Source organism: Papilio polytes, unplaced genomic scaffold, assembly GCF_000836215.1.
Source record: "Papilio polytes unplaced genomic scaffold, Ppol_1.0 DF824180.1, whole genome shotgun sequence".
In the NCBI taxonomy this organism is placed as follows: domain Eukaryota; kingdom Metazoa; phylum Arthropoda; class Insecta; order Lepidoptera; family Papilionidae; genus Papilio; species Papilio polytes.
In genome coordinates, this window is record NW_013525024.1 from 1,596,015 (window position 1) to 1,608,617 (window position 12,603).

Here is a 12,603-nt window from a genome sequence, read left to right on the forward strand (position 1 = left end):
CGCCACCGCCACTGCTCCCGCCGCAGTCGCCGCGGCCTAGCGTCCGTCGCGTACCTAGCTCGTAAGTGTTCTAGTATTATTCCTTGTTCGTATGAATCTATGTATAAATATTTGAACGTCTCTCATTCTCGTGTAATTTATGAATCGAAGGAAGGCTGCCCGGTCGGTCCGCCGAGCCCGCGCGCTCCGCAATTAGCTCGTTGTAGATGTACCGTACCGCACTGTACCGTACTGTAGCTGGGCTAGGGGACCTGAATCTTCCGCAGCGACGTAGGAATGCCGCAGGCAGTTCTGGACAATCGGCACTATAGTCGTGATTATATTATTGCTATTATTTTACTGTTCAAGTCGAGCTCTCGTTTAAGTTTAAACACCGGCACTGAAATCGTACATAGTTTTTATCGAATATCGTGTATCGCGCCGGGTTGTATAGTTTGTCGTTTATAATTTGTGAAAATGATATTTTTGTATATTTTATGTAACTGATTAAGTTATTTAGTTGACGCCCCGAGGAGATCGGTCGCGTCCCGCGCCGGTATAGTGATGATTGTAGAGTGCTGCTACCGGCGCCAGTCGCCGTCAGTCGCACGTCAGTTGCACGTCAGTCGCCGTCAGTCGCACGTCTGTCGCACGTCAGTCGCACGTCACAAGCGTAGCTGCTCCTCATTCCCCTTTGTAATTATTTTATAGGAAGCGTAGTTTCCTAAGACACCTCAGATTTTTTACGTCTAGATGTAATTGAAAATAAAATTATTGTATATGGCTGTACAAAAATGTTAACAAAATGATTTGTAAAACCTGTATGTGATGGAATAATAAGGCCGGGCGTCTGAGCAGGGAGGTGTGACTGATCGTTGCTCGGGCCGCCCCGTCTTGTAGGTTGTACTAGATAACATTTATATGATGATCCATCTATTTAGACATTAATTAATAAAGCATTTCTGTAATAATATTACAAACCCGTCTTTTATTTACACAAACCCCAAAAACTCATACTAAGCTAACAAAAGCTAATCCGATACTTGGTGATTATCCTACAAGCCCTATACGATACGCTTTAGGCTACATATTTTTACTCTGTTAAAGTTGGGGAGTTTTGGAAAAAAACCGTGCGGACAGGGCACAGACTACACACATCAAGGAAAAAAAAGGTTGCCATGTTAACTGTTATTGTTATCCAATATCAAAATCCTTCGTTGTTATTTGTGCAGTTGAATTTTGCAATTAACAAATTTCACAAATGTAAACAGTAAAATACACGCTGATGAAGCTGCACGGCAACAGCTCGTTAATTTTAAACCACGCTTTAACTGTCGTGAAAATTTCGGTGGAGGCACCATAATTTAACCAGTTTCTGGTCTGGTCGGTGCCTATACCGAGAGTTTTTCACATGAGTTAAGCCGTTTTTTAATATGAAATTTATTACAAACCGGCATTCATAGATACTTTTCATTGTGAAATGGATATATAAAAAACAAGCACGTCATTTTAATAATTTTCTATGGAACACGAACCCATACATTACACCACCTCGAATACAGAACGATCGTATTTTTAAGGTTATGAATGCTAATAACTGCCCGTATTCAAAGTTGTTTTAAAGAGCAATTTAAAAAAAGTTAAATAAAAAAAATGCTGGTTCCATTTTTTCTACCTTTAACATTTTCGAACGAATGGGCCGGCACGCCCGGTAAAAAACCACGACCAAACAGAGGACAGGCTTGAAATGGGAGCAATTCCGCGTTCCGACTGATGAGTGTGTTGCGGAAGGCTCAATTTTAGTCCTTTTCCTGCACCACCCTCTTTTTATAAGGAAAAGATTGGACGGGAAAGTGCATTTGATGGAGGAGGAGACGCATAAGGGAAAATATCCTCTCTATGTGTGTCTCCTCTTCCGTCGGTTTAAGGTAGGCAACGCATGGGCAGCGGTCGCTTCGCCCTTATAGCGGATTCAAGTGGCCGCTTGCTCGTTTGCCACCTAATGATATAAAAAAATCGTCTGTGAGTCCATGAAATCTATGCACGGACTACGCGCTTTACTGTCCAGCCTGAACTCTGAACGTAGAGTTAAGAGATAGGGTAGGTCTTAGGAATGTATACTGGGAAAAATAAAAATCTATCAACTTAAATCTTAACATTTATTGATGTATTAAAGTGGAGCTGGAGTGGGTGCTTCATGGAATGAGGATACTCCAGTATCGTTGCAGGTGTCATTTATCGTCTTCTTTCTCTTTAGTCTCCTTCGTCTTGGTCTTGTTGTTTCTCTCGCGGTCGCGGTCGCGGTCCCTGTCCCGCGAGCGCTCGCGCAGGCGCGGCGACCGCGACCGCGACTTGTGCCGGTGCGAGCGCGACCGCGACCGCTCCCGTCTGTACGATCTGCGTCATTTAAATATTACAGTATACATTTACAAGAAAAACAATTGGTTTCATAACGTACTACATCATAATATTATATCGAGAAGGTCTTTTTTCAATCCAAAGATGATGAAAAAAGAGAAAATAGAATTGAGTTTAACGCTATAGAAGTACACAATATACTTACTTTTCCCGAACTCTGTCTGGCTTTATGGAGCGCGAGCGCTCGCGGTCTCGGTCTCGCTCTCTCTCATCCTGAGTACAACACTACAGATTAGTAAAAAAAACACAACACAGACAAAGTCAATACTAGTGATGTACAGGACTCTACATATCATAGTAATATTATAAATGCGAAAGTTTAGATGGATGTTTGTTAGATTTTGTAGCCAAAATGGTTGAACGGATTTCGATGAAATTTGGTAAAGATGTAGAGAATAGTCTGGAAGAACACATAGGCCACTTACTTTTGTTTTTTTTATTCTACGCGGACGGAGCCGCGGGCGACAGCTAGTAGTATTATATGTTTTGGGCTGTTTTTAATAAACAAACATTTGATACAAACGAAGAAACTTGCTTTTTGAACACGCCTGGGGACTTGAGATATTCGGTAATAAATGAAGTCCAGTGAAATCCATCAATATCAGATAGCAGCATATATTATAAACTAGCTTTCGCCCGCGACATCGTCATGACGGAATTTAAAAAAAATTGCCTATGTGTTCTTCCGGACTATCCTTTACATCAGTATCGAATTTCATCGAAATCCGGTCAATCGTAAGGCTACAAATTCTAATAAACATCCATACATCCATCTAAACTTTTCCATTTATAATATGAGTATAGATATACAAGTAAGGTAAAGACATACCTCTTCGCGCCTGTCGCGGTCTCTGCGGTCTCTATCTCTGTCGCGGTCGCGGTCCCTGTCGCGGTCGTAGGCGGCGTGCGCGTGCGGTGCGTGCGGCGCGTGCGGCGCGTGTGGCGCGTGCGGAGCGTGCGGGTGCGCGCGGTACGGCGGCGGGAAGCCGGCGGGCGGCGGCGCGGGCGCGCTGGGCGGCGGGCCCATCGCCAGCGGGCCCGGCGTCAGCTCCTTGATCTCGCTCGGCGCCCACCCGCCCTCGGCGTGACCTGACCGGACCATACATTCATATACGACCTGCAACTGCGCTCGGATACTGCTTAAAAGATAAAGCCATCATTAAACTTTAAATTTCTTACAATTTTACGTCTGTTAAGCGGCGTTTATGAAGCTAAAATACTAACATCTCTTGTTACACACTCCCCCCCCCCGCATTACTTTTCATAACTCTGAGAACAAATGAGATAACTTTCTTGTTTTTTACATCGAAGTGACGTCTGCGCGAATGTGAGGAATGAAAAGAATGAAATATGACAATTGACGTCACGTGTCTCAAGCCAAATCCGGTCGCGTTTTAGTCGCACGAACATGATCGTAATTTTACTTTATTAGCTCAATGGTTGATTTTTTTCTATTCATTATTGTTTTCTGGTTATCTTATAACAAGTAGAATCGTTTAAAATTTGGATTTTTTTTTCTTTTCTAAAAATTTCGATTGTTTAATTTATGCATCAACTGTACAATTATCGCTGGTATTGTTCACATGTGGCAGCATACATACCCCAGGGCTCGTCGTATGGCGGGTGTGCGTGCGGGTGCGCGTGCGCGGGCGGGTAGTAGTGGTCCGGCGGCGGCGCGCCGAAGTAGTCCGGCGGCGCGTCCCGCCCGTGCCCGCCGCGCCCGTACTCGCGCCGCTCCGCCGTCATCACCTGCCCACAGAACCACACTCAAACTCACTATATTCAAAAACACATTTTTTTTTTACAAACAAGTCAAATGAGCAAGCGGCCACCTGAATCTGCGAAAATGTCGAAGGAACCGCTGCCCATAGCCGTCCGCAATAGCAGATACGTTGCCTACCCAAAATCCATCGAGGAGGAGACGCACATAAAGAGAACATTTCCCCTATGCGTCTTCTCCACCATCAAATCCACTTTCCCATCCAATCCTTCCCTCGTAAGAAAAAGGTGGGACGGGAAAGGGCCTAAAATTAGGCATCAGATGAAAGGCAGAATTGCTTCCACTTCATGCCTATCTTCCGTATGGTCGTGTATTGCTTATGGCGAGCCGACCCATTCGTTCGAAGATGTTAAAGCGGACTCTACCACAGTAGAGTACCACTCGGTATGTATGCTTACTATTGGACTTCAGTACTCATGGGTATACTAAAATTAAATAGATTATAAAATAGACAGTATCATACCTGAATAGTGTTCTCCCGAACTTGGTAATTATTCTGCATTAGAGGTTGAATTGCATCATCTGTTCTTATTGGACCTGCAGATTAAAAATTTATCAAAGTAACTAGTTTAATAATGCTTTAGTATGATCATACTGTAAACAAACAGTTGTTGTTAAGAGATGAATGCACATTGAGTGTTGGCGCCTGTGTCACCTTCATATGGATCCCTAATGATCGACGGACATCACTAGCAACAGCGTCACACGGACATCCCTATTGGACATTCATTCACTCTCTTGCATTTCGTCTGACAAACTGCGCGGCCATGCATCGTATCTCGCGCTAATTAACTTATTCTTGTTTGTAAAACCAAAATGTAACATTTAGTAACTAAACAACCATGAAGCTAAGTACCAGCGTTTCATTATGTCCATATAATAAGAGGCATAAACATTGAGATTGCCAATAATTCTTTGCACAATCATAAAGCGCAAAACGCAAGCCTACTTCCTATTCTCAATCATATAAGGCAAAACTAATTGTTTATGAGTTGTCCTTAATGTAGAAATATTTAGGAATTAACTTCCCAGTGACACCATAGGGGCGGAAATAAAAAAATATTTAGTTGTGTACATCCAAACCGCGTTCTCTATCTGTGCCAAAATTAATTGAGATCAAATATATAATACCTCATAACAAAACTTTCGAAAATGTAATGTCAGACTAAGTGCAGTTCAATCACCAGGATATCATACTAATATCATAAATCCAAAAGTTTAGATTGATGGATGGATGTTTGTTAGAGTTTGTAGTCTAAACAGCTAAATGGAATTTGATGAAATTTGGTATAGATGTAGAGGATAGTCTGGAAGAACACATAGGCTACTCAGTTTTGTTTTGTTGTTTAATTCAACGCGGAGGGAGTCGCGGGAGAAAGCTAGTAAAGAATAAATGATTACTGCATGGTTTTGGTAACCACAAAACAGTGTACATTGTGATTAGTTTAGTCATTTTTGACACACAGTAATAGTGGAAGTGTTACCATGGTTGCGGGCGCGGTCCTGCGGCGGAGGGCGCGGTGGCGGCGGCGCGTGCAGGCCCACGCCCGCCTCCGTCACGCGCAGCCGCCGCTGCCGGTCGCAGTACGCGCTCCACGTCACCTCATTGAACCCGTAGTTGAAATAATCTGAATGTTGTGCATTTATTAAATATTGGCCATAATAGAACAAATAGATTACAAGTATACTAAAATGTACTAAAGTATTGTAAAAGTTCAGAATATAAAGGTCTAAATGAACCTATAAATTATTAAAGACAATGATATAACTATAAAGATTTTTAATGTTTATAACTCTGAAGTTTTCTATTAAGAATTAAAAAATATTCAAAACTGAAAGTAGTAAAGAAAAATTCATTTTATCATCAAATTATTTTACCATCACGATTTGATTGTTGTAAAAACCTTAAAATACAGAAAAGAATATACATAAAAAAATTTGCAGAATGATTCCTTACAAAAGCAACAATATTAAATAACAATATTTCCATTTTTAAAAATCCCTGACTTACCAGATATATCAGCTCCAGGTTTGTTCCATGGTTTGTCTTCAATAGTATCAATGTTAAACTCCAAAGCAGGCACTCCATTAATACTACCAGGTCCTTCAAGATCTTCTATAGTCACTTTGTTGCCAGTAGTTGTGCCTCCACGAGGCTTCTCGCCCACTCCTGATGCCACGAGACCCACACCACGCTATCATACATTACACTATTAATATTATTGTAGCCACTTAATAGAAGAATGTTAACTGAAGTTTCAGAAAAGAAAAAACACCACCATTTACTATAGACCACTAAATTTGCAAATATTTATCATTGATTTATTTAGTTTGCACTATTTAATAATTCTAGTATTTTTATTGTCACTTACTTTGATATTCAAACTTCCATACTGAGGTCCAGATTTAATTTCACCAATAGTAACTTTCACATCATCACTGTCATCCGAGTCTGAGTCTCCATTATCCTGACTATCTGCATCATTCCCTTGATCCTGATCCTCCTTGCCCACATCCGCAAAATGTTCATCATTGAATTGAGAGTCCTCATTATTTCCATCATTTTCATCTGGTTCCTTCTCTTCATTATCCTGTAAAAACAATAAGGTTGACTAGCTATAAAAGCTAATTTGCGCTCCCATTCTCATACTTTTATGACTCAACCTAACTATTGGATGGTAATAATTCTTTAGTAGAGGAAAAAAGATAAACTAAAAGAAGGTGCTAGCTGTTTAAATTTCCCATTCCATGATATCGTAAATTTTGTAAGCTTCAACTTATTTCCAAATACCTCGTTTGTGTGCAAATATGCATATATTGTCTGGGATATATTTGAATAAAAAAAAATTTAATACATCAATTTAAAACGACGATAATTAATTAATGTACAGTCTGTGTTTGTCATATATCATGTATTTTTTCTTAACGTATCAACAATATAGGGTATAGGTTATAAAAAATACGCACCGCAGCTACTTCACCCGATTCCTTTGGAGGTTCCGATTTATCATCATTTTCTGCAGTCTCACTTTCAACTTGATCAGTATTGGAATCACCGTATAACCAATTATCATCATTTTCATCAGCGGGAGCCGTTTCCATTGCAGTCTCTGCCATTTTTGTTTGACACAAATCAGAAAAATCAAAATGTGACAGTTGTGTCCAAAGAGTAAATATTACATTGACAAACCAAAGAGTAAATAAAGTCTAAACCGTCAAATACAGAGTTGAGCCGAGCATCCAATTAGATTTTCCAGTAAAAGAGCTTTTAAAACAAATCTTTTGGTCTGCATTGCTATATTAAACAATGAGATAAATCTACGTAAAGCAAGGAAGTAAAAAAAAACAATTATTTATGACGCTTGAATACTTTATAATTTACTGATGGAAATAATGAACATCACAACTGTTAAGCAATTATACACGCAAATATTAGTCTAAGCCATTTCTTCGTTTAGGGAATGTTTTAACTTCAACTTCCTCCACTTTCTGAGCTACTTCAGCCAGGCCTTCGGCAGCCTTGGATGCTGCGGAGCCACAGGTCTCTGCCACTTCCTGAATTCCTTGTGACACCTAAACATAACATTTAAACCCTAAAGCTTCTATTGATAAACTGACTGAAGTATTGCTTCTTTGCTTTGCATAAAGTTATTACATTTGTAACAAGTAGTGACCCCCATTTGTCTTTCATCATTTTTGACTACAAGTTACAATCAAACCTTAATTAAAAAAACTTGAAGCTACTTTTACTTCATATGATCTCAAATATAATTATATGAAATACTAAAGGGCAGTATCCTGCCCTTGCAATAGTAGTATTTAATTTGTTGCTCTTAATAAAGAGCACCAGAACCAGACAAGCATGGATGTACAGATGCATGACTATCAATTTAAGACAAGTGTCATGCACCAAACTGTGGTCAGTCTGCCTACCCGTCTGAGATATGGGCACAAGTTTTGTAGTTGTTGACCAACAAAGGCGACATGTTAAAAGGTAGCTATTGTCTCTATATTGCTATGGCAATCAATAACAACATATTTGGAATCAAAATTTGTCAATTGTGTATAGTCTTGTACAACATATTATGTAGTATGCTTATGCTTGCTATCGCATAACATGGATTATGTGCCTTTTTAATTAACTGAACTCCTATATTTAAAAAAAAATACAATGATATAAAAATTACTAGCTACTCAGCAAGTCATAATAAGTAGGAATCAACATCTCATATATATGTATAAAAATGGTATTACCGCATCAGAATCAGCCTTTACTTCTGCAGCTTCTGCTTGCATTTTGTCAACGGTTTTTTGCAATTGAGGAACTTGTTGAATAGCCTCAGATTCCAATACAGGAGCAGCCTGTATAAAATGTTACATGACTAACAAAATCAAAGAGATGTTAGTTCAAACAGGCAATACAAATCAATGTTTCCAATTTAGAGTAATATAAACATATAGCCCAGTTTAATATGAAAGTACTAAAAAAATCGCTTTTAAGTATGTAAAGAAGAAAAATAGAATGCCACCATTTTTCTTAGCAGTCTAAACTGTTCTAAGACTCATAATGCTATACCTGTTTACAGCGATGCATGCAGTGACAGTGATGTCTGATAACTGGTTCCGCGGCTGCCACTTCTTGCATTTTCAAATTGTTCTGCTGCATCTAAAAATTAACAAGTATTTATGTATCATCACTATCATCACTGCAATCATGACTCTCAAGCAATACTTACATTCTCAACGTAATTAGGATCGGTGTAGTTGTTTAATTCGGTGGCTCTTTGCATGCCTTCGGAAAGTTTCTCATGACCAGCTGTGGCATTATTTATTGACTGAGCTGTGTTCAATAAATTAGTAGTGGCCGAATCCTCTTGTTGACCATCAGCTGGGTTATTTAGCGCTAAACCCAATTTCGCTTCTAATTGTTCGATTCTATTTTGTAAAATTGCAATAGGATCCATTATAGAGATTTTAAAAAAAAGTGAAGAACAAGAGCTAAAAATGTAGTGCAAAGAATGAAAACGAGAACTTTATGATAGAAAACTATTCAAAAATCGAATAAGAATTTATTTTTAAAATAAGAAAAAGAACTCCAAAACTTGACAGTTAAGTATCGTGACGTCACTGGACGGGAACGTGAACGTGAACAAATATCGTCGTGATTATGAAACCAAAATTTAATTAAAAACGGATTTTAAAAATAGCCTAGTCTTTATAATTGAACTAATCCCATACAAAATCTTGACTGGTTTAGCAAAATATAATAGATATTATACTGCTTTACGCATCAGTCATATCATACGTGGTTCTTGACTCATACTTTATTCATAAAATTACAATACAGAAAAATTGATTTCAGCAAATCTACGTTTATTTCCTTCAATTTTAGACTTCATGGTAATAATTCCGTTTCAAGTATTATTTTTCTGTTTTGGACATTGTTGTAAGTCTTTATTACTATTTCTATTTTTACATTAGGCAATGATTTTCTAGTTGACAACAGATAGTCAATGTCATTGTCATGTAAATGTAAGATGTCATATTTCCGGGGGTTTATTTTTGTCTAATAATTATTTATAAAATAAAATGAGAGTCCATAAGAATACAGTAGAATATTAAAATATAAAAGTTATTTTTTGCTCATATATTTAAGTCATATAAGGAACGATAACCTATTGGTATTTCCACAAAATACAGATAAGTGATTAGGTATAAAGTAAGGTGTAACTTATAAGACATTTAAAATAAATATATTAATTTGTCTAACATAATGGATGAAGAATTGGGTGAACTTACAGAAAATGATTTCATTATTCCACCAATAAAATATGAGTGTAAGTAAATGTTAATATTGTGCAATTTATTTTGTATCTCTTTGAATAACCTCTTAAATGTATTTACCGTTTAAATCACCTATATTTTTCAGATTTGGATCACACTGCTGATGTTCAGTAAGTCACAAAATATACAATTTAACCTTTGTTCCTATTTATATGTATAAAAAAAGTTAAAACATAAAAATTGTAGTTTGTAACTTTATTAGAAATTTGTTTGTGTTTGAATGTTTGATGGTTAAATATTTATTTATTCTAATTTTGTTCAAAACCATCATAATATAGTAGCAACTTTAATATAAATAAAGATGTGACTCACAACAATCTTGTAATAAATTAGATTTAAAATGAAAAGGACTAAGAGTTTGATTGTGTTCTATGATGCAATATTTTCACCCTACTTACATGAAAATGTTTTTTTTTTTCTTAAAAAAATAAAGTCAGTTTTGTTAGTATTTTAAATTATTGTATTTGCCAGTTTTGTTGAGTTTGTTTTGTATAATAAGTATGAATGTTTATGCAGAGGGATGGGATATGATTGATCCCTGAAGATGGTTAGATTCCTGAGATACATAGTTTTTGTTTTTCATATCAAACAGCTAGCTTAATTATTAAAGATTTTTTTTAGATTTCTAGTTAGGATTAAATTGTACGTGTTGATTTTTCTTTGTTTCTAGGCTACATGCATGGGGAGAAAGCCTTAAAGAAGCTTTTGAACAATGTGGTATGGCAATGTTTGCGTACATGACAGAGATGGACTATGTTCAAATAAGAGAAGTGCACACTGTAGAAGCAAACGCTGATGACATGATGGGACTTCTCTATCATTTCCTAGATGAACTGCTTTTTCTCTTCTCAGCAGAACCATTCCTCATTTGCAAGAAGTTAGTCATAACAGAATTCAATACAGAAGAATTCCGGATAGTATGTAAATGCTATGGTGAAGAATTTAGTATTGGCACACACCCACAAGGGACTGAAGTCAAAGCAATTACATATTCAGCAATGCAAATTATTGATGAACCGAAAGATCATAAATTTGAGGTTTTTGTTATTATTGATATTTGATATGATCATAATATAATATTTTTATGTAATGTTTAATATTTTTTGGTATTTTAATTTACCCTAACAGTCTATCCTATGTAAAAATAAAATATGAATGCGCAGTTTAGATGGAGGATTATTATTAAAAGGTAAACATGTATAAAAACTAATTATGACCTTTGAGCAGTAGAAATACAAATTTTTTGCAGACTGGTAGGCATTTCCAGCTTCCCTTGTGTTTTTTTTACATATAAATGATAAGAAAAGTGTTGCAGATACCAACTTAAATTTGAAATGTAACATTTGTTTTTTAAACTAAGTAATCAGTATTAGATTCATTTGGTGGGAACTACATTAATATTTTCGTATTTTATTCAAGTGATCCTCAAAGTTGGCACGAGTAGATTTCGTATTAAGATGAGGACTTAACTGTAATATACTTGCTACTTCTGTTATTTTTTTATACAACATACAACATGTTATGGATGTATTTTTGTTGAAGAATGAAGAAAGAAGGTTTTCTTCATAGAATTTCTTTCATCGTAGACAATATTATGGTTTACGACAGCTACTTAATTTTAAGTGATCGAGGTATGAAACTTTGTATTCAACAGAGGCGCATTATCTGTTGTAATATCTAAAAGCAAAAATATTTTCAGACAATGAACGAAATAGATGACGACAAACATGATTCCGGCGACATTAAAGAAACTTCACTCTTCTACTTAAACCTGTGCACTTTAGTAAAGCAGCACTCTTAGAGGTGTCACCTTGCGCGTCTATATTTATCCTTGTCTCCATATTTATCCTTTAAATAATAAATAATAATGATGATGATGAAATAATCTTCGATCGATCTTAAATGTTCATAGAATGTGCCGCCGGAAATCATCATCAGATTTCTCTTGTCCCTTCGTAAGGTCGACACAGTGTGTGCAGTGATAAATTGCATAAATGGATCGATTACAGCTACTTCATGAGTTGCATGTAGCAGTAGTGGCGTAGCTTGGCATAGCTTTGCTGAATCGCGAATGGCATTCCTTAATACCAGAAAATAAAACAAAACACAGATCTTAACAGTTTTGAATCTCACGTAAAGGATCTTTCCTTTAAAATTAGAAAAAAATATTCCTTCCTTCGCGTTGTACTTTTCGCGATAGGCTGATGTACATATTTAGGGGGCTTATTAAATAATGAAAAGGCTCTTTGCCCGCCGTTTCGGTCTTCTTCAGGTGCCATGTGAAGTGACAACACAAACATAAGGTGTTGGACTGTGCAGTTTGGAGACAATTCTCAACGTTTGAGTTATAAAAAAATTAACTAGTATTTAAAGATTGACAAAATCCTAAAATTAGGGATCTTGTACCAGGGATACCTTAATATCTTCAACTACTTCTGCCTCTGCCGTTGCCTTGGATTGAGAACTAGTAGAAACGAGGGAAAAAAAGAGTTACATACCAATAGAAATAAACCTGTAGAAAGTGGTAAGTGATACTGGTACGCATATTACCTTAATTTTGTCAAGCCCGCGAATTCGTACAA

The 12,603-nt window shown here is 37.0% G+C and overlaps 3 protein-coding genes across 3 annotated transcripts; 1 reads left to right on the plus strand and 2 right to left on the minus strand.

Annotated features, from left to right (window-relative positions):
* Window positions 1–2,119: 2,119 nt before the first annotated feature.
* On the minus strand, window positions 2,120–7,329 carry LOC106111250 (pre-mRNA 3'-end-processing factor FIP1). Its single transcript, XM_013293276.1, has 9 exons — window positions 7,145–7,329; window positions 6,550–6,768; window positions 6,189–6,372; window positions 5,662–5,805; window positions 4,641–4,714; window positions 3,999–4,146; window positions 3,227–3,486; window positions 2,543–2,610; window positions 2,120–2,376 (listed from the first exon to the last, which is right to left on the minus strand). Exons 1-9 carry the CDS (start codon window positions 7,292–7,294, stop codon window positions 2,211–2,213), a joined length of 1,413 nt encoding a protein of 470 aa, XP_013148730.1. The 5' UTR covers window positions 7,295–7,329; the 3' UTR covers window positions 2,120–2,210.
* A 200-nt stretch (window positions 7,330–7,529) lies between these two features.
* LOC106111053 lies at window positions 7,530–9,273 on the minus strand. Its single transcript, XM_013293019.1, has 4 exons — window positions 8,914–9,273; window positions 8,754–8,843; window positions 8,432–8,539; window positions 7,530–7,750 (listed from the first exon to the last, which is right to left on the minus strand). Exons 1-4 carry the CDS (start codon window positions 9,139–9,141, stop codon window positions 7,610–7,612), a joined length of 567 nt encoding a protein of 188 aa, XP_013148473.1. The 5' UTR covers window positions 9,142–9,273; the 3' UTR covers window positions 7,530–7,609.
* A 420-nt stretch (window positions 9,274–9,693) lies between these two features.
* On the plus strand, window positions 9,694–11,120 carry LOC106111063 (protein archease-like). Its single transcript, XM_013293030.1, has 3 exons — window positions 9,694–10,014; window positions 10,107–10,131; window positions 10,692–11,120. Exons 1-3 carry the CDS (start codon window positions 9,951–9,953, stop codon window positions 11,080–11,082), a joined length of 480 nt encoding a protein of 159 aa, XP_013148484.1. The 5' UTR covers window positions 9,694–9,950; the 3' UTR covers window positions 11,083–11,120.
* The last annotated feature ends 1,483 nt before the right edge of the window (window positions 11,121–12,603 follow it).